At 59.8% G+C, this 23,144-nt stretch overlaps 1 protein-coding gene across 9 annotated transcripts in view; it reads left to right on the top strand.

Moving 5' to 3' along the window:
* TP73 (tumor protein p73) overlaps positions 1 to 23,144 on the top strand; it is a 75,188-nt gene that overhangs the window by 47,388 nt on the left and 4,656 nt on the right. For 8 of the 9 annotated variants that reach the window (XR_014054624.1, XR_014054623.1, XR_014054625.1 and 5 more), the window contains exons 4-9: positions 6,186 to 6,428; positions 19,838 to 20,024; positions 20,368 to 20,483; positions 22,004 to 22,113; positions 22,457 to 22,599; positions 22,964 to 23,052. Coding sequence is in view for 6 of the 9 variants with exons in the window: in XM_081493111.1 (XP_081349237.1) it covers positions 6,186 to 6,428; positions 19,838 to 20,024; positions 20,368 to 20,483; positions 22,004 to 22,113; positions 22,457 to 22,599; positions 22,964 to 23,052 (888 nt within the window). In the remaining 3 variants the exon portion in view is untranslated. Of the gene's footprint in view, positions 1 to 6,185; positions 6,429 to 16,467; positions 16,541 to 19,837; positions 20,025 to 20,367; positions 20,484 to 22,003; positions 22,114 to 22,456; positions 22,600 to 22,963; positions 23,053 to 23,144 lie in introns of those variants that run through there. The other variant, XM_081493116.1, reaches the window with a different exon arrangement.

Here is a 23,144-nt window from a genome sequence, read left to right on the forward strand (position 1 = left end):
TGCACCTAGCACCCAGGTACAACAGACATGTGTGATTTGAGGGGTCTACTTGTGAGTTCCAGGATCTGGTTTGTTCAACCCAGAGCTTCTGAGCGTCCATTCTGGGGCTAATCTGTGCCGGGGAAAACCCGAAGCCAATCAGCAGGGACTGAATAGGAGTCCCCTGAGGCTGGGGGCTGGGTATAGGGGGGTGGGGGTGGGAGTAGGGCAGGAACTGGGATGGGATCCCACCCCGGGGGCAGCCCCCTTTGGACCTCTCCTCACTGCTTTTTGGGGAGCCCCCTCCTTTCCCTGGGACTCCCGAGGCCAAGCGGGGTGTCCATCCAGGGGGCGGGGCCGCCTCAGTCCCTCCCCTCCCTCCCCATCTAACCTCCTCCCTCTGCTGACTCGCCTGAGGTGGGACCCTTGCCCCAACCCCGAGTGTGCTGAGCACGTGCATGCACACACCTTCCCCGGCCACTTCCCCGGCCCAGGGCCCCGAGGTGTGCCCTTGTCTCACACAGAGCAAAAATGGGCCCACTCTAGATTCCTTCCGGAGAAATAAACCTAGGCTCTCTAAACCCAGAAGCCCTGCCCGTGTGGGTTTGCAGACGGAAGGCACCCAGAGGGCAGCTCTGGCGCATCTCCCCTGGCAGAGAGCCTCCGGACACGTGTTTGTGGAGCAGATGGACAGGACCTTCTGGGAGGGGCTGTGTGGTCCTGGCGGGAGATGCCCTGGGGCATCTCCTGCTCAGCCAGAGGCATCGAGGGTTGGAATGGGCTGGCTCGGCTGACCCCCACCCAGTGCTCCCACCCCGCCCACCCGCCCATTGGGCATTGAGGCCTCAGAGGCAGGCCGGGCACTTCCTCAGGTGCAGGAGTAGAGGCCACCCGCTGGCTCCCAACTCCCACTCTTGGCCCTCTTTGGGTCGGGCCCAGAGCCTTGCACGCGCATGTAGGCACTTGTGGGCCGCCGCGGGCCGGGCCTGTCCCGATCAGCCCACTCTCTTGGGAGTTCTTATTGAAAGCAAAACAAACCAAAAAAGTCCTGATTTTGCCCAGGTTCCTTGCTGCTGCCAAGTGGGTCTCATCTCAGCTTCGGGGCGGGGTGGGGGTGGGGCTCTGGTTCTGGAGAACCCCCCTCCCCCACAGGCTCCGGTGGGTGAACCACCTTGGACCTCAGGCACCATCCTGGCCTCCCCGCTGGTCCAGGCTCCTGTTTAGCAACTGGGTCTGGGGGGCGGGGGTCCCTAGCAAGGTTCCTGCAGCAGGAAGGAAATGTGAAGTTTCCTGTGGGCAGGGAAGAAAGGGCCCTTCAGGGCGGAGGTGGCTCACTTCTAATCTGCAGGTTCCCAGCCGTGCTGAAAGCTGCAGGGACAAGCCGCAGGGACAGCCGGCTCCAGGGTGTGGGCAGGGTGTCCCTGGGGAAGCACGAGGGAGGAAGGGGCAGCCCCTACGTCCCCAGGGACAGCATCTGCCCCAGTGAGCCGGACCCAGCACAGGGCCACTGTCCTCGGGCTCCTGGGCAGGCGGGGTGGGGGGGAGCTTCCCGGGACCCCAGACCACAGGAAGCCCCTGAACCTGGGCTGGAACCAGAGGAGGGCCTGCAGAGGGGGCAGGACTCTTTCTGGACTCGGTGGTCCCACATCTCATTAAGGTCTCCTGCGGTCTTCCAGCCCGCTGGAAGTTGCCTCCCTCCCCGCTTTGTGGCTGCTGGGCGTGTAGATCCTATCGGCCCGGCTCCTTTTGGTTCAATGACTAATTCCCTGGCACCCGCCTCAGATCTGAAAAGAATGTGGACAAGTTAAAATCTGAACACGTTGTCGTGGGGCAGCCTCCAGCCTCTCCTGAACTGGGAGGCAAGGGCTGTTTGCCCCGCTACCTGGGCCATCTTCCTGTTGGGGATGGAGCAGGGAGGACAGACCTGAGATCCCTGGCTTGGGCCATCCTTGCTCAGGACACAGGACGTTTCTGCGGCCAAGATGAGGAACGCTCCCTGCAGCCTTCAGTGGAGGGACAGGGAAGACCCTCCAGAGGGGCCATGCTTATCGCCTGGAAAAGAGAAACAATGAGGGGTGGGCAGGCTGGGACCCCTCCCCCAGGACCCACAGAGCTCTCAGCCTCCTGTGATGGAGGAGCAGGCTCACATCCTGTGCTCATTCCTGGGCATCCGTATGGTGGGAGGAGCATCCTGCTGCCCCCTCACCCCTGCATCCATCCCTCCATCCCTCCATTCCTTCAACTATCCATCCATTCATCCCTCTACCCCTCCCTCCGTCCCTCCTTCCCTCTATCCATCCATCCACACATCCATCCCTCCCTCCATCCATCTATCCCTCCCTCCCTCCTTCCCTCCCTCTATTCATCCATCCACACATCCAACCCTCCCTCCATCTATCTATCCCTCCCTCCCTCTATTCATCCATCTACACATCCATCCCTCCCTCAATCCATCTATCCCTCCCTCCATCCCTCCCTCTATCCATCCATCCACACATCCATCCCTCCCTCCATCCCTCCCTCCCTCTATTCATCCATCTACACATCCATCCCTCCCTCAATCCATCTATCCCTCCCTCCATCCCTCCCTCTATCCATCCATCCACACATCCATCCCTCCCTCCATCCCTCCCTCCCTCTATTCATCCATCCACACATCCATCCCTCCCTCCATCCATCTATCCCTCCCTCCCTCCCTCCCTCCCTCCCTCTATTCATCCATCCACACATCCATCCCTCCCTCCATCCATCTATCCCTCCCTCCATCCATCCACCCACCCACCCACCCATCCCTCCCTTCACCATTTCTCCCTCCATTCTTCCATCCATCCATCCATCTATCCCTTCATCCCTGTACCTGCTCACTCTCTTGTCCAGCAACCCTTTTTTTTGAGGGGAGGAACCCTCTTGAGTAACCACACCATAATGAGAAATGCACTATATCCCTAAAGGGCATGCTGATAATTAATAGTAATAATAGTAATAACAATAATTCCAGCTGTGAGTCCCTCATCGGCTACTGATTGAGGATCCTGTCCCGTGCCCAATGTCCAGTAGAAATGGAATGCAAACCACATATATAATGTTGCATTTTCTGGTAACCACATTAAAAATGGTGAAAAGAAACAATGGAAATAATTCAAGAATTTATTTTACTTATCCCAAATTATGCTCGTTTCAGCATGCTATCGATATAAAACTGTGAATGAAATATTTTATTTTATTTTCATTGACATTAAGTCCTTGGAGTCGGTTCTCTATGCTCACAGCACAGCTCAGTTCACACCGGCTACATTTCCTGTGTCCATGAGGGGATACACTGATGCCTGTGAGACAAGGTCTGTCCTTGTGGGGTCTGAAGTCCAGTGGGGAGGCATAAAACAGGGGGGCACAGAGCAATGCTCTCCTGGAGCAAGAGGGTGTGAGAGCACTTGGGACCCCCGGGCAGGCCCTCAGGAGTGGGTGGCTGTCAATCCCCCCATCCCCAGAACAACCTGGGCTCAGGAGAGGTGAGGATCCACAGGGTCCCTTGTTGCTTTGTTTTCAGTAGCTTTACTGAATTACAATTTACCTACCACACAGCTCAGCTGTGTGCAGTTCAGTGTTTGCAGTATGCAGTTTGAAGTATGCAGTTCAGTGTTTTTAAAATACATTCACAAAACAGACTCACAGACATACAGAACAGACTTAGAGTTGCCGAGGGGGAGGGGGGTAAAGGATGGAAGGATTGAGATTTGGGGGTTAGCAGAAGCAAGCTATTATATATAGAAAGGATAAACAACAAGGCCCTACTATATGGCACAGGGAACCATATTCAACACCCTGTGATAAACCAGAATGGAAACAAATACAAAAAAAGAATGTATAGATGTGTGTAACTGAGTCACTTTACTGTACAACAGAAATGAACACATCAGATATCAACTATACTTCAGTTTAAAATGCACAGATACGTGGACCCATCACCACAGCCCATTTTAGAACATTTTCATAATCTCAGAAGGGAACCTGCAGCTGAGCCGGCACCCTGCAGCCCCACCCCAGCCTGGGCCGCCCCCTGCCTGTGTCTCTCCCCCGAGTCTGCCGCCCCTGGACCGTCATGTCAATGGAGACATAAGACGTCTGAGCTTTTGTGTCTGCGCCTTCGCATGATGTGTTTCTCCTCTGGGTTGTGGCATCAGTAGCTTATTTCTTTCTGATGGTGGAGGAATAACATTCCATCACATGGACTCTGCGGTTTGTTTACCCACCTGCAAGGTGGGCAGTGGGCACCGGGCCCCCTTCGTTTTACAGGTGAAGGCACAGAGGTTAGGAAGGCTGTGGCGGGGGGTGGGGGGTGTGGCACTGACCAGGGAGGCTCAATGGAACAGTGAAGTGGGGTCTGCCCTACAGGGCTCCCTGTCCCACTGGTGGTGGGGCCCCAGGTTTACAGGGGGCAGGGAATGACCCTAGAGGTTCAAATAGAAAAGGGATCTGCTCAAGGGATCTGTCCAATGGCAGTTTTGGCTAGGGCGTCCTGCTGTGCCCTGATGGCCTCACCCAGTCTGGCTGTCCCTGATGGGGAGGGCATGGGTGGGCCTGGGGGCTCTGCCCCCCTGCCAGACAATCTGCGCTGGGTGGCAGTCAGCCCTTGGGGCTGGGGCACCCACCTCGGGGAGGCACAGAGGGCGGGAGGAGCAGGGAGCAGTGGCTTTGCTAAGAACCAGCCACCTGCTGTCCGTCACCGTCACCTCCCTGCTCCATCATCACCTGAGTGGAGCTGGGCAGACCTCAGGGGAGGAGTCACCTCCCCAGGCTGGGAGGGGCCCAGGGGAATGCGAGCCCTGGGTGGGGTACTGAGCGGGAGGGGACTTTGGGTTATGGAGCCCCAGCCTCCTGATGTGCAGAGGGGTGCTGAGCATGGGTTGCCCCAGGGTGGAATTTCTCCTGACCATCCATGGGAGGAACTTGCTCTTGTATTTTTCACTATGGAGAAGAGGACAGAGCAGGAGGGCCCCTCTCCCGCTTTCTGATCCTCTCTCCTCCCCTCCCATCTGGTCCTGCCCCCTCATCCCACTGTCCCATCCTCCCCCCCCCCAGCCTCTGGTCCTCCCCCACACCCCTAGCCCTCACCCCGCTAAGGGGACTCCCGGATCTCTACCCACCAGACGCAAGTCCCCCAGTTCATAGTCCCCAGGTTAACACCCGCTCTCCCTTCTCAGTCTCCTCATCCGCAAGTGAGGGCGGCAGTACCCACCCCAGGCGGTGAGGAGGAACAGCTCCGAGGAGCGCGGCTGGCACAGAGAAGGAGCAGTTTAGCGTTTGCGGTTAAAGCCGGGCTGATCCCTGTCAGCTACTGTGTCACCCTCTGAACCACCTCCTGCTTGAAGCCTCCTGATCGGGAGGAGGGGTCTTCCATGCCAGCCCTCCTGGGGGGCTCTGCCCTGCCTTGCCCTCAAGGCACTGAAGCATGGGCAGGCACCCCCTCCCTTTGCTGGGGTCTCCCTTAAGCTCCTGGCGTGGACTGATGGTCAGGACCCCGCAGAGGGTGACCCAGGGGAGACGCCCACACAGTGAAGCTGAGTTCCTGTTCCTTCTGTGTGCGGAGGGTGTGGAAGATGCTAGCAGGGGGAACTGCGGGGGGGCATTCAGATGCTGATGGAAGGAGGCAGCCTGTAGGGGCCCTTCAAAAGTGACTCTTGGCTCAGCCACCGTCCAGCCCCCAACCCTACAGGGCTGGACCCCCAGAGCCTCTTGGGCAGCCCCTGCATTGGACGAAGCCTGAGGTGTGCCCCCTGCACCCTGGGGCACCCTCTTTCTGCCTGGTTCCCTGGGGCAAGGTCTCCCCGCTTTGAACTGAAGGGGGAGGGGGATTCGGGTGGCAAGAAATGAGGATGCTGAGCCAGGTGCTGCCCCCGGAGAGTGCAGCCAGGGCATCAGCCCTGGGAGCCGCCCCCACAGGCAGCTCCCTCCAGGTGCGCTTAGCAGAGCCCCAGGAGCCCTGGCACCCGGGAGGCTGATGGAGAGAGGAGGGCGAGGTGAATATGTCAGTTTATCCCAACACAAGTAATGACCTGTCAGGGGTGGGGGGGCACCGAGGAAATATTTGGGATGACTGAGCTGCTGGCCCTTTAAGGCTCCTGTAACAGGACACCTCCCCAGACGGGATGGCTTCCACTCTCCAGCCTGACTGTGTGTCTCCCTTTCCCTCCTCCCCTTCCCGCCAGTCCCAGTTCAATTTGCTGAGCAGCACCATGGACCAGATGAGCAGCCGCGCGGCCTCAGCCAGCCCCTACACCCCGGAGCACGCCGCCAGCGTGCCCACCCACTCGCCCTACGCGCAGCCCAGCTCCACCTTCGACACCATGTCACCCTCGCCCGCCATCCCCTCCAACACTGACTACCCTGGCCCCCACCACTTCGAGGTGACCTTCCAGCAGTCAAGCACGGCCAAGTCAGCCACCTGGACGGTGAGTGGCGCCCAGGGCGGGGAAGGGGTGACCACACACACCAGTGTCCACTCTGGGTTCCCACCCAGCCAGGAGGAGCATTGGGCAGGAGGCGGGTCTCTGGGCTGGGCAGTCTGGGCGTGCCCACCCCTTGGACGCGTGGCCAGAGTGGGCCAGCCTCCCACAGAGCCGCCCACAGCGCCCCAGAGGGGATGGACATGTCCCTCATCCCTGGTGAGGACAGAGGCAGACCATTCTCATCAAGACTGTCTGGCCAGCATCCCTGAGCTCGGATCGGGGCTCTGGTTTGAATTCTGTCCTGGGTGGACAGGAGGCTCCCACCTCGGACACCTGAAGCTATCTAAGCTTGGTCTCCGGGTCCACAGAGGCCACCTCCTCCAGGCAGTGCAGGGCTGGCGAGAAGCCTCTGTCGTAGGCGTGTTTAGGCGTTGCCCACTCTGTCTCTGGGTTGTCATTCCAAGCGTAGATGTGAGACAGGAGGTCGAGATGGATCCCCAAGCCTGCAGACCCCAGGCCCTGCCGCCGTGCCCTTGGGAACATCTGTGTGCTCCCAGCCGCCACCATCAAGATTTTGCCAACTTTGAGAACATCCCACACACCCACGGTTGCTGCTCCCCAGAGCTATGAATTGCTATTGCCCTAAGCTCTTTGAGTTTATGTTAACCCTTGAAACTGCCTACAATCCAGAAGGTAGAATCTGTTACTGATCCATTTATAGTCCAGGAATGGGCTTCCCAGGTGGCGCTAGTGGTAAAACACCCACCTGTCAGTGCAGGAAACCCGAGATGTAAGTTCGGTCCCTGGGTTGAGAAGATCCCCTGGAGGAGGGCATGGCGACCGACTCCAGTATTCTTGCCTGGAGAATCCCATGGACAGAGAAGCCTGGTGGGCAACAGTACACAGGGTGGCAAAGAGTCAAACTTGACTGAAGCGACTTAGCACGCACGCAGGATAGTCTAGACCACCTTCTCAGAGTTATGCAGATGCGGGGGGTGGGGTACTGGCATGGGAACTGCACTGTCCCCCCTAGTGGCTGGGAGAGAAACAGGCTGCCTGATGTCCCCGCTGGGGCAGAGTAAAGGCTGTAGAGACTCTGAGACCCCTGGATACCCTAGCAGCTCACCTCCGAGCATTGGGTACACAGGGCATGGGGCAGGAAAGGGCACCCCAAGGACCTGCCAGGTCGCCTGCCTGCCCCCAGGAAGGGAGAATGAGCCTGGCTCTGATTCATGCCCTGTGGACCCCTGGCAGGTCCTGACCATGGGGCCATATCACCTCCTCCGGGAACAGCAGCTCCGTGCTCACTCATAGCCCCTGGCAAAGGACTCTGGAGCAGAGGAGACTGGGTTGTGCAGGGGGGCTGGTTCCAGCCCCCATGGGAGTGTGCTGAGAAGGTGACACCAAGGTTCTGCCACTTTAAGAACTGGTTCCCACTGTCCCCAGTGCCCACCACCCAGACTGTGGTTTTCCCACACTCTGGGAGAGCAGAGATGGGGTGGAGCAAAAGGCAGCTCGGGCGGCTCCCTACAACTATTTCTGAGTTCTTGCTTGAGCAGTGGGCTCCCCCAGATGCTGACCCATTGCTGAGTCAAGGCTCAGACTGACTCCAGGGCTTGCAGTGGCCAAGGGAGCACCTGGTCCCATTGGTGCCTGGATGGCCTCATCTGCAAATTTTCATTCCTTTGCTCTATTGGTGGAGGCGATAAGGCTTAGGTGCTTGTGCTGCATGGGGCTTAGTGCCAGCATGTCTTTATTATTTCCTTGGATGATGGGGGTGCCACAGAGCGTGGTCCTCCTGGACAAAGTTGTTTACCCAAAGCTGCACCTGCCAGGCATTCTTTATTGCCTGTGGGGTCCTGCTCCCCACACCCCTGCTGTGAGGTCTGGCCCTCTAGACATCACTGCACTTGCACACCTCAAGTGACAGGAGGCTCACTACCGCTCTTATTCCAAGTTCCCACTTGCTTCTTAAGCCCTTTCTCTCTCTCCTAAGCAGAAGGATCCCAGTCCCTTCTTCACTGACATTCTGTCATCAGGGCCCAAGTTGCTGATTCTTAGGAGTCCTGGTGGGCAGCTTGTGGAGGTCCTGGCTCCCTTCCTTTCCACTGTTTGAGGATGCTGGTGGGATCTCTGTTGCATCTTGGGGGCTTGGAGCATCTGGAATGGTCTGAGCTGGTCCTTGGGGAGGGATGGGAGCTGCCCTTTGGTGCCTGGTTGCCTCTACCATCCCCTGCCAGGTGTGTGACCTCAGGGTTGGAGGGGCTCATGACTTGGTCACAGTTGTGCTGGCCCTAAGTGGTCACATGGGGTGGTCTGTCCAGGGGGCAGAGGAAGCCTCGCTTGTCCCAGCAGCTCTGCCCGCAACCTCCCACCTCCCAGCCCCTCTCACCCCACAGTGCCCAAGCAGTGGATACCTCCCTCCCTCCCTTCCTCCCCGCACCCCCACACCCTCCGCCATGGCTCATGGAGCTGAGTGGAGGATGACGGTGCTCACAAATCCCCCTCTCCGGCCCTTCTCCATGCCAGGGTGGAGACGGGACAAACATTGATAATGAGATTTTTGGCACCTTGGTTCTGGGAGCGGACCCCATCCCCACAGGCTCTCCTCCTTGCCCAGGGAGGGGGCAGGTGGGCGGCCGGCTCCTGGTGAGGACGGAGACCACCGGGCATCCTGCCTGTTCACAGCTCCGGGGCCCTGGATGTGCAGGCACTGCCCAGACTTGTCACTCGGGCTTGCCGTCCTGGCCTCCGCCGTGCCACCCGCTGCCCCCTACACCAGCCCGCTGGTAACTGATAGATAATTCATATTTTTCTCAAGTGCAATTCCAGATTGACTGCTGCCTTCACTCCTCTCCCTGCTCAGGAACACACCCTCACCAGCCCCCATGCAGCTGCAGCTGTTAATGGGGTCTTCGGCTTCTGCTTGGCCGATGCCCCCTGTGAGTTCCACAGCCCTGGGTGCTTCATCTGCTCTGACCTGTGTCCCTAAGACATCAGGTCTCATGCCCACACTGAGGGCTCAGAGGGGCCTGGAGCCCTCAGCTCATAGGATGTGTGCACATATGTGTGCATGCAACACTCAGATATGCATGCACAAACACAAGCACGTGTGCAGACACGCACACATAGCACACATATGCAGACTTGCACAGACATGTGAACACATGCAGACATGCACAGATATGTGAACACATGAAAACATGCACACATAACACACATGCACACCACAGCACACGTGTGCACATGCACACATGCAGATACTGTCCGCACATGGGAGCACATGTGCAGGCATGCACCCATGTTCTTACACACACACGTGTGTGCTGGCGCCTCCTGGTTGCTGCCCAGGGTTCTGACAGCCCCTCCCCTACTACAGGAACCGGGAGCAGGTGGGTGGCAGGTAACTGAGCAGCCAGGGGAGGGGCCTAGGCTATTCCTGAGATTGTGAACAAGGGGCAGGGCCAAGGCCAGGTGGGCGTGTTGCCAATCAGGGCACTATCACAGGAGGTTCTGTAACCCCCCGCCAGTGTTCGCTGCCTGTGAGCATCCCGGCTGTGTCTCGTCCATTTGGGGGCCCTTCTGAGCTTTGGAGAGAGACAGGCACCATTAGAGCTCACGGGTGTGAGTGAGACTGGTGCCCTTGGGCACTGATGCTCTTTGGGCTGGTGGGTGGGTGGAGCCAGGCTGGGGATGGAGGTGCCAGGTTCCCGGGTCCCTGTTCCACACCCTCCCCAGGACATGGCGGGTCGCACTCTGTTGACCTCCGGATGGCCACTCCCACCCCGGGGACCCCCCTGCATTGTCAGTGTGGGGACAACTGGTGACAGGAGTCCCAGGGAGCAGAGAGTAGCAGCAGCCCCTGTGAGGGCACCTGGATGCTGTCCAGCCCAGCCTGGCCTCCCTCTGCTCCCAGGCTGAGCCTGGGAGCCAGGAAAGGGCTGTCCTTGGTGTTCTGGAGGTTTGGGGAGGGGTTCTGAGGGCAGAAGGGCGACTTGCTGTGGTCAGAGCCCTGGCCCAGCTGGGCATCTGTGGTCACCTTGGGCAGACTGGGTGGCACTGCTGATGGCCCACAGGGCAGGCTGCCATGAGGTGAGATGGTGTGGGTACATGGGGATGTGAGGGCACAGCTGGCCCCTGGGGGACCTATGGACAGCCCGCCAGTCTGGACAAAGCCCCTCAATGACCTCCAGCTGCCCTCAGACTCAGTGGGGAATGTGTCCATCTGTCTGTCTTGGGGGCTAGCTGGCCCACGAAGGCCAAGTGATGCCCCTCCTGTCCCATCCGCTAGAAGCACATGTTGGGGGGCCAGGAAACACAAAGGCACTTCATGGGATTCCTGGGTAGAACGGGGCTGAGTCAACACGAATGGATTTGGGAGAAAACTTTCCAGCCCCTCGGAGGTTTGCAAGCAGAAAAATAATAGTGGAGGTGTCCCAACACGATCGCGGTATCAATTGCATTATCCTAAAAGTTTATGGAATGCATAAGTGGAATTAATACCTTTTACTGGCACCAGGAGCAATTATACATATTTGAAACTGAAGGAAGAGTCCTAACAATGTACATTGTGGAGATGAAACGCGGGTTATTTAGGGGAATCGGGTGCATTACACTCAGGGAGGGTCTGCAACAAACCTCACCCTGTGTCAAGCTTGGGGGCAGGGCTTCCTGTGGCTGGACTTGGGGCATCAGTGCCTGGCTCGCGGCCCAAGGTGGGGGTTACCTCTTCTCTTTTCATCCCCTCAAGCAGCCAGGGAGCCCTGTGCCTGGAGGTCACAGAGCTCAGCTTGGGGGGCCCTGAGAGGAGCTCTGAGTCCCTGTTCTGAGGGGTGCTCCCAGGGCAGCTGCCACCGCCCACCCCAAGGTTCTTGTAGAGGAGCCGTCGGGTTTGGGGGTCCATCCCAGAAGTGTGGGGCTGTGGACGGGGCACAATGCGATCCATGTCATTTCTCACCTCCTGGGACTTTTTTCTGAGGTGGAAATAGCTCTGTGGATTTTGGGGTGACTAGTTGTGGATAGACAGTGCTCCTTCAGGGTCCCCCTGTGAGCAGGCCCCACCAGGAGCACCCCGGTACATGCTGTAGGCTCTCAGGGTGTCCCCACTTTACTGATAAGGCTCAGGTGGCCAGGTCCCTGCTCAAGGTCACCCGTCAGCAAAGGGAGAGAGGGGTTGGAACCCCAGCAGCCTGACCCCTGGCTTTCATTACTCAGCTTGTGGGAACAGCCTGTGCACCTCTGTGGGGCACATCTAAGGAGCAGCCTTCTCCCAGCTCCGAGGGCTGGGACTGCAGACAGCCCCCGGACTCAGGGGACCAGTGGTAAGGGGAACTGACCCCAGGTCCAGGGCCTGCTGATGGCTATGGCAGGAAGCACCCAGGCCCCCAGCAAGCCTGTGATCATTGTTTGTCAGCGAGTGAGTGACAGCTGCCCCTGGGCGGGTGGAGTCTGCCTGGCCACCTTCTCTGTCTGCTTCTTATTGACCAATGAAAATTCAAGAGCATTTTATAATTGGAACTATTGGGTCTGACCAGGCTCAAAAGTAAAAGTAGCCACAGGCCAGGAGAGCCTGGGGGTCAGGGGAGCTGGGCATGGGACCCGCCCCTCTTCCTCTCTTGCTACACCTCAGCCAGGCCCGCCATCCTCAGCTCACCTTCCGGTTCCCTTAGCCCCTCTTCTGGGTGGGAAAGTGAGGACTGAAGGGGAGACCCCACCTTGGTTTCTCCTAGAACCACTGCTGCAGCAGCAGGGGGCTGAGTGCCCTGGACCTTGGCCATGGGGAACGCAGGATGAAGGTCACAGCTGAGCAGTGAGTGGGGGCTTTGCGTCCAAGCCAAGTGGGTCCCTGTGGTTGGTTGTCAGGGAAATCTGCTTTGGGGTTTTCTCAGATCCCGAACTTGGAAGCCAAGCTCAAGTTCATGGATCCCTCAGAATTTCTAGGGCAGGAAAGCCCCTGTGAAAGGTACACAGGGTTGGGTGAAGTAGATGATCAGAGGCTGTTGGGAAAACCAGTCAGTGACCTGGAGGCAGGGTCCTCAGGATCGCAGACCTACCAGGGCGAGGCCCCCTTCCTCTGTGGGGTCCTGGTGTTGGGGAGGGGAGCAGCCAGTGCCTCCAGTGCTCATCCAGGGAGGATGAGCCCAGGTGGTGCTGATGTAACGGGAGAGGCCTCATGCTGCGCTGCACGGGATCAGACGTTCAGAAGTCAGTACTCCCTGCCTTGGACCCTTCACTGGGTAGTTACAAGTTCCAGAGAAAACTTCGATTGCAGCCATCTGTACTAAAAGCTGAGAAATGGCCACCCCCCACCCCCCACCGTGTCCAGGGCATGCAGGTCCCAGGGCTCCTCTCCTACTGGCCAGGAGTGGGGTTTATTTAGTGAAGAAGGTCTCTCACTGCTTCCTGGCTAGAGGGTGTGGCTTTAACTATGGTCCCCAACTAGGGGCTTACCTGTGGCAGACATGGCAGGAAGGCCAGAGGCAGGAGGATGCTTCCTTAGGGCTCCCGCTGGGACTGATGTGACAGCCCTCCAGGAGGCCACTTTGAGTATCTGCCACTGCCCAGTCTCCCCTCCCTGCATCCCCTCAGCCTCCTGCAGCTGGTTCAGCTCTGGCCCTGATGCCCCCAGGCCATCCAGAAGCTGCAGGGAGCTGGGGGAAGGACTGCCCACACTGAACAGCCCAGTGTCCAGAATGGTGTGCCCACAGGCAGAGGCTCTGGGATTGTCCTGCAAGTGGAAGCTGGCCGCTGACTCTTGCCTTCACCATGCCAACAAGTCTATGACAACTCAAAAAGGCACAAGAAGGGTAGGGTGAGCATAGTGGGGGCCTCCTCCCCTGGCCATCCCGGGGGCCCTCCCAGCACTGGATCAGAGCTGGGCTGGTAGGCAGCCTCCCCACACTGCCTCATGTCGGGCAGTTCCGAGGCCTGGCCATGGCCTTGCTAGCTGGGTTCTGGCCAGAGCGCTGTCTCCATGAGGCCATCTGGGGGATGCCCACAGCAGGCAGGGACACCGGACTTCAAAGGAGGCCGGCACAGACAGGCTGGCAAAGTCAGAAGCCAAGTTTGTGGGCAGAGGAACCGAGTTTGGACTCAGCGGAACCGAAGTTTGGTGCTTTGGATGGTGACGCTGTTTGTGCCCTGGGAGTAGGGGGTGGTGGCACGTCCTGCTCACCCCTTCCTCGGGGTCCGGAGTGGCCACATGTTGTGTCTGGGTCACTAAACAAGGACCAGATGGAGCCCAGGGTCCCTACCCACCCCTGAGAGTGTCACTGGGGCCAAGGGCAGGGCCGGCCTCTGGGCAGCTCCCTCCTCCTGGAGGGACCAGAGTGAGAGAGGTGACAACAGGACCCCTGGTGTGCCAGATCCCCTGCCAGCACTGTTCACGGGGGAGCCAGTGACTCGACAAGGCCCTTCGGGGTCGGAACTGAGACTCATCACATAGCATCTCTACAGAAAAGTGGGGGCTGGAGCATCCAGGCCAGCTGCCTCCCCCCCCCCAGCTAGCTGTCCCCCAACAGTCCCCACCTGGGCACCCCTCACTGCACCAGGAGCCTATCTTATGCTCCTTCTGCGGTTGAGGGAGGATCCCCCCCCACCTCAGCAGGACAGGGCAGGTCAGGCTCCCACCTGTTGGTCCCCTTGTCCCAAGAGGCTGGAGCTCAGCCCAGCTGGGATGAACAGTGTCACAGTTCATCCACAGTGTCACAGTGGCCCCGTGTCCTTGTCCACCTGCCTCTTTGAGCTACGTGGCCTTTACAGCCCCAAGTCAAACCCAGTGGTGACAAGGGATCTGGAGATGGAGCTCAGGGGCCCAGGGCTGTGCCACTCTAGCTTTTGGAAGCAGAGCTCTGCATCGCTAAAACAGGGTGAGAGGGTGACCTCGAGGGGGAGGTTGTGTGCGAGTGGACCCAGCACAGAGAAGGTATCAGTAAACAGTGGCCATGAAGGTGGTCCCAGGAGCCCTGTTGAGAGTGCAAGGCAACTGTGCCCACTCACGGGCCTCCTGGCCTCAACACCAGTGGACATGGCCTCCGCAGACCCACCTGGTCTGCCCCTCCCCTCTGGCCAGGCTTTGGGTGGGTCCTTGGCTCCTGACCCTCTGGCTGCCCTGCACAGCAGGCCCAGTGCCCGCTGGAGCCTCTCTCCTGGGTCAGCTCAGTGCATGCCTGCTGTCCACCTTGCCCCTGATCTTAGCCTAGGACAGCAGCCACTTCCCCTGCCAGCCCACAGCCTTGAGTGGGACAAGGAATGGGCTGGTCTGGGGGTGCAGCGGAAGGGGGCGCACTCACTGAGGGTGTCCCTGCAGGCCCCAGGCCCCTTTCTCTCTCCAGGGGACAGCTTTTAGACCACAGCCTCCAGGGCCTTCCCCAGGCTGTAGTCAGGGTCTCTCAGCACCAGCACAGCCTGTTTCCACCTTCAGGTCCGCTGGATTCCTGGCGAGGGGAACCCGGGCCATTCAGCTTCATGGGGGTGTCAGCAGAAGCATCTCCCACACCACTCCATCCCAAGTTGGGAGTTGTTGAGGTATCACAGCAGCCTTCCTTCTCTGCCGGCCAGGCACAGGCTGCCACCCTGGGCGTCCCAGTTTCCCTGGATCCTCCAGCCACCAGGCCGGCATCCAAGGTGGGGTGTTGGCCATGGGTTTCCTTGTGCGTGGACCTTTGCTGCCTTCTGAGAGCAGGTGCCCTGAAGCAGGCGGGGGTGATGGTCATAGGTATCCCCGTACCCCACAGGCTGGTCACCTCACTGACGTCTGTCAGAGCCCCCCATGTCCTCAGTCCCTCTCGGCTGAGTGAAGACAGGAGTGTGGGAGTGGATCTGGGGCAGTGAGGGTGGGGGGTGGCCAGGAGTAGGGGGCAGTGTCCCTGTGCTTTGTGTCACCCCACGAGGCCTCCTTCTCTGGGGGGAGAAAGGAGGCTGAACCGGGGGTTCCTATGAGCTTTGGGAGCTGCCTGGGACCCCACGAAGCTTCTTACCAAGCGCTCTGCTGATCTAGTCAGGAGTTTTTCTAGGGTGACTGAGGGTCTGTGGTCTTGAGGAGGTCCTCAAAGGGTCCATAACCCAAGAGCAGGGAGAAACGTGGGTGTGAGCACCAGCGCATGCATGCACACACACACAGAAAGCAGATAAAAGTGGTCTATAAAAAAATCATTAAAAAAAATAAAGCCCCCACTGCGGGCCCCATCTCCCAGAATCTGTTGTAACAGATTCACCCAAGCTGGTTAACGGTATTTGCGGTTTGCAAGACGCTACACGTCCCTGGAAAATGACAGACAAGTTATTATCACCTCTCCACTCTGCTCCTGCCCAAACCTGCCCATGCCGGGCACCCAGCTTCTGGGGAGCGGGCGCGAGGAAATTAACAGCCACCACGCCGCACCCGCCACCCGCTGCCCTCTCCCCCATCACCCCCGCACCAGCCCTGCCAGGCCCACGGCTTCCAGCCAGGCTGGGCCCATCATGAGCTGAGCGGGGGACGGGGAGGCGTGGATCTGAGGAGAGGAGCTTGTGGGGGCAGGATGGGCACACACCAGCGTTTGGGCGAACCATTTCCTGCAAACACGAAGGAACACACGCATCCCCGAACAGGCAAGTCCTGACGGCTCCGTGTCAACAGCCGAAGATAAATAAGATTTTATCAGCTCGGAATCTGTTGAAACACATCCATCTAGCGGTCCTAGGGAAGGAGAGGCAGGCGGGAGGGTGAGAGGAACTGTCTCCACGTGATCTTTTCTACAGAACCGAGGAGGACCCAGGAGCCCTCCTTCTCCCTGCCCTGTGCCCAGGATGGCCTGAGGCCCGGAGCTCTGGGAGGAGAGGGAGGAGCTGAAGGAGGGGTGGGGGGCTCCTTCATTCCCTCCAGGTCCCACTATGCACCCAACCGCTGGCTTGCCCCCCACCCCTCTGGCCTGCCTCCTCCCCTCCCAGGCTTCCCTCCTGCCCTGCAGGCCAGCAACCACAGGTGTCACCACTGATGCTACCAGGGCGTGGAGACCTCAAGTCTCACTCCCTGACGCTACTGTACTCCGGCCAGGCTGGGCATCTGTGGATCCACCCCCTGCTGGAGTGGGGGCCTGACCTGTGTGTGTGCCCGAAGGCCACAAGAGCAGCCGGTAGGGAAGGCAGCACTGGGTGGGGGGCACCCCTATGGGGAGTGGTGGAGAGCCAGTGACTGGCCTTGCTAGGACCACAGAGGGAGGAGTGTCCTCTCCACCCTCACCGCTGGCGGGGTGAGGCGCCCCAGGTGGCGGTGTGCTCCCAGCCGAGCCGGCTTTTGGCTTTCACTGGGGCGGTCGGGCTGCTGCTACCTGGCGGTACCAGGGACAGCTCCCAGCAGCTCCTCCCCGGGGGTGGGGCGTCCGCATCTCCGGCAGAGGTGGCCGGTGGGGCTGGGGTAGGCAGCCCAGGGGGAAAGGCTGCGTGAGTGGGGCGGGGGCTCTGAAGCCAGAGGGTGATCAAGGAGCCTGGGGAGATGGGGTGGGGGACAGCAGCTTTGCGCCTCCCCAGGCTGCGCCTGGAGCCTGGCTCCACCCTGTTGGCTCCATTCCCTCCTCAGTGGGGCTGCCAGGAATGCCTGGTCTTGGTGGACCTGAAGATCTATTTCAGGGCTTGGGTGGGAGCACAGGTCAGAAGAGGGCGAACGGGACACCCAGAGGGGGACCTACACAGCCCACGGTCACGCCACAGAGAAGTCTGTCCAGTGGTTAAGGCGTCCCAGCTGTCCAGCCCAGAGCTGAAACTGGGACACAGCGGCCAGACCTCAGGCCATCTCCCCTTGCTGACCACTCCCCCAGTAGTCCAGGCCAACTCTCTGCAGTCCTCCGCATGCCCCTCCCAGTCCCGGGTCACCTCATTCCCTGGACCCTCCGAAGGCAGGTGGGATGCCTGCAGGGAAGGAAGCCCCCTCTGGGATCTAACAGCTGCAGCAGGAGGCCATGAGGCTGTATGGCCTTTGGGCGTGAGCTGTGAGCCTTGGCTAAGTCTGGATTTTTCTGGGGGTGGAGGGGCTCTCGGCTCATTTCCTTAGTGAGCCAAGAGCTAAGAAAACACTAGGCATTCAACAAACGCTCGCTGAGTGGATGGCTCCCAGCATCCTAGCTTCTTCCTCCATCACTGCTTTTGTTCAGGTCCCTGCAGTCCAGCTGAGGCCTGCCATTCCCTGTGGGGCCCTCCTCCACCAGGAATACCCCCGGGTAGCCCCCCTGGAGCTCCTCCATGATGATGACCAGGCAGTTTCATCCCAAGACTAAGTGCACGCTTGTCTCACATCAGGGACAGGCCCTGAAGCCTCACACGTGGGTGGACAAGCGAGCTGGGCCCTCAGCTGGCACCTGGGGTTTGCTTTGGGCTGGGCTACCACTGCCTGGGCACAGATCTCAAGATGGGCACTCAGCTGATCTCCCAAACCGGTGAAGGGGCAGCATTTATCCTGATGGAGACATAGGAGGTCAGCGGTCACCTCCCTGGGATGCAAGCTGCCCCCTGCCCTGTGTGGCCTCTGAGCCCGTTGTCTGGCAGCTGAGGGCCCACCTGCATCCATAGGGGGTGTGCCTACCTGCAGCAGCAGGGTTGCAGGCACAAGTGGACAGGGCACCTGGGAAGGGACAAGCCCCTTTGCGCATCCGATCCCTTCCATGACGGGTAAAAGGGCGCTCGTCCTGCAGTCAGAACCGAGGGAGTTGGGCAGGGTCCCCATCCCCCAGGACGCCACTAGGGAGACCCTCCCACTTGTTCCCGGAGCCCCCCAACCCCCTGCAGGGACAGGGCAGCATTTCTGGCTGGGTTTCAGCTCACTAGAGGAATGACAGCTGCACTGCTCAGGGTCGAGGGTGCTGAAGCACAGGGACCCCTTGCCCCTGGGCTCAGGGTGAGCTCCATCTCCCTTGCTCTTCCTGGACTTGGAGTGGCTGAGGTTAGGAGGCCCTGAGGGTCCATTGTGTCCCTTGGTGGCCAGGGAGGCAGTGCAAGTGGCTAGGGTGGCCTTCATCTATGGGTCAGGGTGTCAGGTGCCAGGTTCCTTGGCAAAGGTGGCTCAGACCTTCTCATCCTCTGGTCTGCAGCAGCCCCATCTCCAGCCTCTTTCCCTGATGACCGTGGTGAGCTGTGCTGGGGGTGTCCCAGGGCCTTGTGGCTGGGGTAACTCCAAGTCCCCTGGGCTTGTGGGGGGACCCATGGGTATGGCATGGGGACAGGAAGCATCCTGTGGCTCTGAGAGCTTGATATTCCCCATTGTCCCTGGGAATGGGTGGGGCCATTAGGAACCCCCGCTGGGCCCCCAGGAGCCAGTCACTGGAGGACAGCCAGCTTAGAAAGGAGTGGACACCCCTGTTTCTAAGGGGCCCTTCTATCAAGGTCACTTTGGACTCATGAGAGCCAGGCTGTGTCCTTAGGTGGGCCACCTGGACCCCTGGGCACTGGCCCTGGCAGTCCCTGCAGGTAGCGTGGGCATCATCCCATCCTCCCTGGGTCAGGGGCTTCTGTTAGGGGTCCTGAGGCTCTGTGGTCAAAGCCCACACCTGCAGTGGGGCCCCTCTGAGGATGGTCTGGGGAGTCCCTGTGCCTGTCTCTTCTACACGAATGCCAGAAGACCTGACTCTAGGCTTTTACACTCGACATGGGACACTGCACCTCACCCCTCAAACCACTACGGTCTGGAGGCTTAAGGTCCACGGGCTCGAGGCACTGGACCTGACTCCCAGCCCTGCTCTCCACCAGCTCCTTCTCACTTTCCTGTCCTTATCCATTGCTACTGTTGTTGTTTAGTCGCTCAGTCATGTCCGACTCTTTGAGACCCCATGGACTGCAGCATGCCAGCCTTTCCTGTCCTTCACTATCTCCCGGAGTTTGCTCAAACTCACATCCATTGAGTCAGTGATGCCATCCAACCATCTCATCCTCTGTTATCCCCTTCTCCTGCCTTCAATCTTTCCCAGCATCAGGGTCTTTCCCAATGAGTCAGTTCTTCACATCAGGTGGCCAAAGTATTGGAGCTTCAGCTTCAGCATCAGTCCTTGCAGTGAACATTCAGGATGGATTTCCTTTAGAACTGACTGGTTTGATCCTGCATCCAAGGGACTCTCAAGAGTCTTCTCCAGCACCACAATTCGAAAGCATCAATTCATCAGCACTCAGCCTTCTTTATGGTCCAATTCTCATCCATAAAACAGACCTAATGGCACCTCCTTCTCCAACCAGTGAGATCCAGACAGAAAGCGCCTCCTCCCGGCCGCACAGGGCACTCAGGGCACCTGCTGAGTAGGCCTGGGGAGAAGCTGGGAGGGAAGGATGCCCAGAGGTGTCCAGCGAGGGCCGTCATCCCAGGGCTTGGGGCAGGGACTCCTGGCGGGGTGCCGCGGGCGGGGGTGTGGTGCTGGGCTGACCAGCCTCACCCCGACCCCCACCCCCTGCAGTACTCCCCACTGCTGAAGAAGCTCTACTGCCAAATTGCCAAGACATGCCCCATCCAGATCAAGGTGTCCGCCCCGCCGCCCCCAGGCGCCGCCATCCGTGCCATGCCCGTCTATAAGAAGGCGGAGCACGTGACCGAGGTCGTGAAGCGCTGCCCCAACCATGAGCTCGGGCGGGACTTCAATGAAGGTGAGTGTCCCCGCCCCCTCCTCTGCCCCTCAGCACCCTGGAGGGAAGGGGAGGGCTGGCCCGGCCTCCTACTTGGAGCCAGCAGGTCCAATGGGAGGGCGCTGACAGGTGGGCTCAGCCTCCACCTCACCAGTCCTGTGTCCTTCCAGCTCTGCCCCGGGCCTTGGGTGTCGGGCGGGGGCGGGGGGGGGCAGGGTAGGGCTGCTGGGTCAGATGCCCCGGGCATGAGAGGTGCCTGCCACCTGCATCCCTCTGGGAGGCCTCAAGTCAGCTGTGATGACCTCAGCACAGGGGTGCAGCCCCTGGCTGGCACTTCTCTAAAGCGACTCCTCCCTCTCGGCAGGACAGTCCGCTCCCGCCAGCCACCTCATCCGTGTGGAGGGCAACAACCTCTCGCAGTACGTGGATGACCCGGCCACTGGCCGGCAGAGCGTCATGGTGCCCTATGAGCCCCCGCAGGTAGGGAGCCAGGTGGGGGTGGGGCAGAGGCCCCGCAAGTCACTTCCCCAGTGTCCAGCTGTGGGGCTTCTCCCTCGTCTTCATTGTCCATCAGTCCCTCCCGCCCTGACCCCGGCTTGGGGGCAGCCCCTCCGGCCTTCTCTGGGCATCTGCACCCCTAGCTCTACAGCACAGGGTGGGCCTGGCGACCCCTGAGCCTCAACACAGCCCTTCATCCCCCTTCCTGCCATCCATTTCCCTGTCCTGGTTCTGGGTTCTGGGGAGGGAGGCACTCAGGTCAGGGGGAGTCAGCCAGGTGGAATGGGTTGTGAGGGGGCCCCCAGGAGAAGAGGACAGACCTGCAGTCGGGGGCATAGCACTACTTCCCCCCGACCCTGGATCTGAGACCCCTCCCCCAGGGCTGTAGCCAGTCCTCTAGGCATTCCCACTCCAGGCCTCATTCCTGTACCTGGTTCCCCAGAAGCCCCCGTGCTTCCCTAAGGAACAGCCCTTATGTCAGTGGGACCAGGGCCCTGGGAGGGGTTTCCACCCTGGCTTCCCTCCCCTGCCCTCAGCCTCCAGCCCCGCTGTCACCATTAGGACTGGCCAGAAAAGCAGGTCTCTCCTGCCGCCTGGTGGCGGCCACGTGCTAGGAGTTCTGTGAAAAGCCAGGTTTCCTAAGCCATCCTCCAGACCCAGGGAGACCGCGACAACTGCCTAGTTTTGTGGTCCTAGGATGCCCCAGGGTCACGAGTCCTGGGTCCACAAACTCCCAGGAACCAGTGTATATGGAGCCCACTCATACAGCTCTGGTCTCTCCCTCTGCCAGAGCAGTGCCCAGAAGAGCCCACACTGCAAAACACACACCTATGCCCACAGGGGCCTGTGCTCATACCCAGCTGCCAGAGTGACCTCCAGCCTGTGTCGGGGTGGGGAGGTGGTGGGGTCAACCACCCTGGCTCTCTTGGTTCCCACAGCCAGCACAGCACTTGGCACTCAGTGTAGTGCGTGACTGGATAGGTTGTAGACAGACAAGTGGATGCATGCATGGATGGGGCATGGGAGATGGATGGATGTGTGGATGGATATACGCCTGGGTGCATGAATGAGAGACAGATGGTGGGTGGATTAACGGATGGGTGGTGGATGGATGGAAGGATGGGTGGATGAAGGTAGATGGATAGATGGATGGGTGGATGGTGGATGGATGGGGGCTGAGGGATGGATAGATAGATGTGTGCATGGATACATGCATGGATGACAGACAGATGGTGAATAGATAAATGGATGGGTGATGAATGATGGATGGGAGGATGGATGGATGGAAGTAGATGGATAGATGGATGGTGGATGGTGGAAGGATGGGTGGATGGAGGTAGATGGATGGTGAATGGGTGGGTAGATGGCAGAGGACAAGAGCGCCCAGCAGCCTCTTGTCCACCGGAGATGTGAGGGATGGGTGCCTGGAAGCCCAGGAGCCCCCACGCCTGTAAGTTGAGGCACCTGCTGACACCACAGCCTCCCTGCCTCCCTGTGTGCAGGTGGGGACAGAGTTCACCACCATCCTGTACAACTTCATGTGCAACAGCAGCTGTGTTGGGGGCATGAACCGGCGGCCCATCCTCATCATCATCACCCTGGAGGCGCGAGAGTGAGTCTGCTGGAGGTGGGAGTGGGGGGGGTGGGAGGGCAGGGATTTGGGCCAGTGCTGCTGGGGGTCTTGCCGGGGAGACAGCCATGACCAAGGAGGGGTACTGGCCCTGGAGGCAAGTTTGGGGAGGGGCCCTGCAGGCCATGTGCTGGGAGGGGCTGCAGGGGCTTCTGGGGCAGGCAACACCCTGGGAGGGAGGCAGGAGACCTGGTGTCCTGGAGCAGCTGTTCTCTCAGCCCTGAGCCCATCAAGACCAGTCCCGTGGGGTTCGAGGTGGGTGGGGAGGGTGGGCCCCGGGAGGGTGGGCCCCTAGAACTCACGGTTCTGGCTGTGCCCTGGACAGTGGAGAGGTGCTGGGCCGCCGGTCCTTCGAGGGCCGCATCTGTGCCTGTCCTGGCCGAGACCGCAAAGCAGATGAAGACCACTACCGTGAGCAGCAGGCCCTCAACGAGAGTGCTGTCAAGAGCGGGACCGCCAGCAAGCGCAGTGAGTGGGGCTTGGGGCAGGGGCAAGGGCGGAGGGAAGCTCCGGACTGTCAGAGCCAGGCTACCCTCAGGACAAGCTGGACCGGTCTGGAGAGTTTCAGGAAACATGCAAGCCTGTGTCCAGGGGACAGAGTGAGCCCCGCCCATGTGGCTGCCCGCCCCCCTAGTCCACTCTGTCCAGCCTGGGTGGCCGCTAGAGTTTGCTCATCCAAGTGGGTGACTGGTCTCCAGCCTTGTACACTAGGGACACCTCAGGGAGGTTGGCTCAGGTCGGGTGGCGGGGTGGGGTGAGGGGGTTGGCTTGGCTCACCTGCGTGTGCCCCACCTCCTCCCTGCCTGCTCACAAAGCCCCCGACCCCTGCCAGCCTTCAAGCAGAGCTCCCCTACCGTTCCTGCCCTGGGCACCAATGTGAAGAAGAGGCGGCATGGTGACGATGACATATACTACATTCAGGTGAGTCCCACGGCTGCAGAGCCCAGGCCAGGGCACGGCGGTGCTAGGGGGAGACCCAGGGCCCCGGGGGTGGCAGGTGCCATCCAGCATGC

This window comes from Giraffa tippelskirchi, chromosome 5 (genome assembly GCF_054371585.1).
Source record: "Giraffa tippelskirchi isolate mGirTip1 chromosome 5, T2T-mGirTip1v1.2.pri, whole genome shotgun sequence".
NCBI lineage: Eukaryota > Metazoa > Chordata > Mammalia > Artiodactyla > Giraffidae > Giraffa > Giraffa tippelskirchi.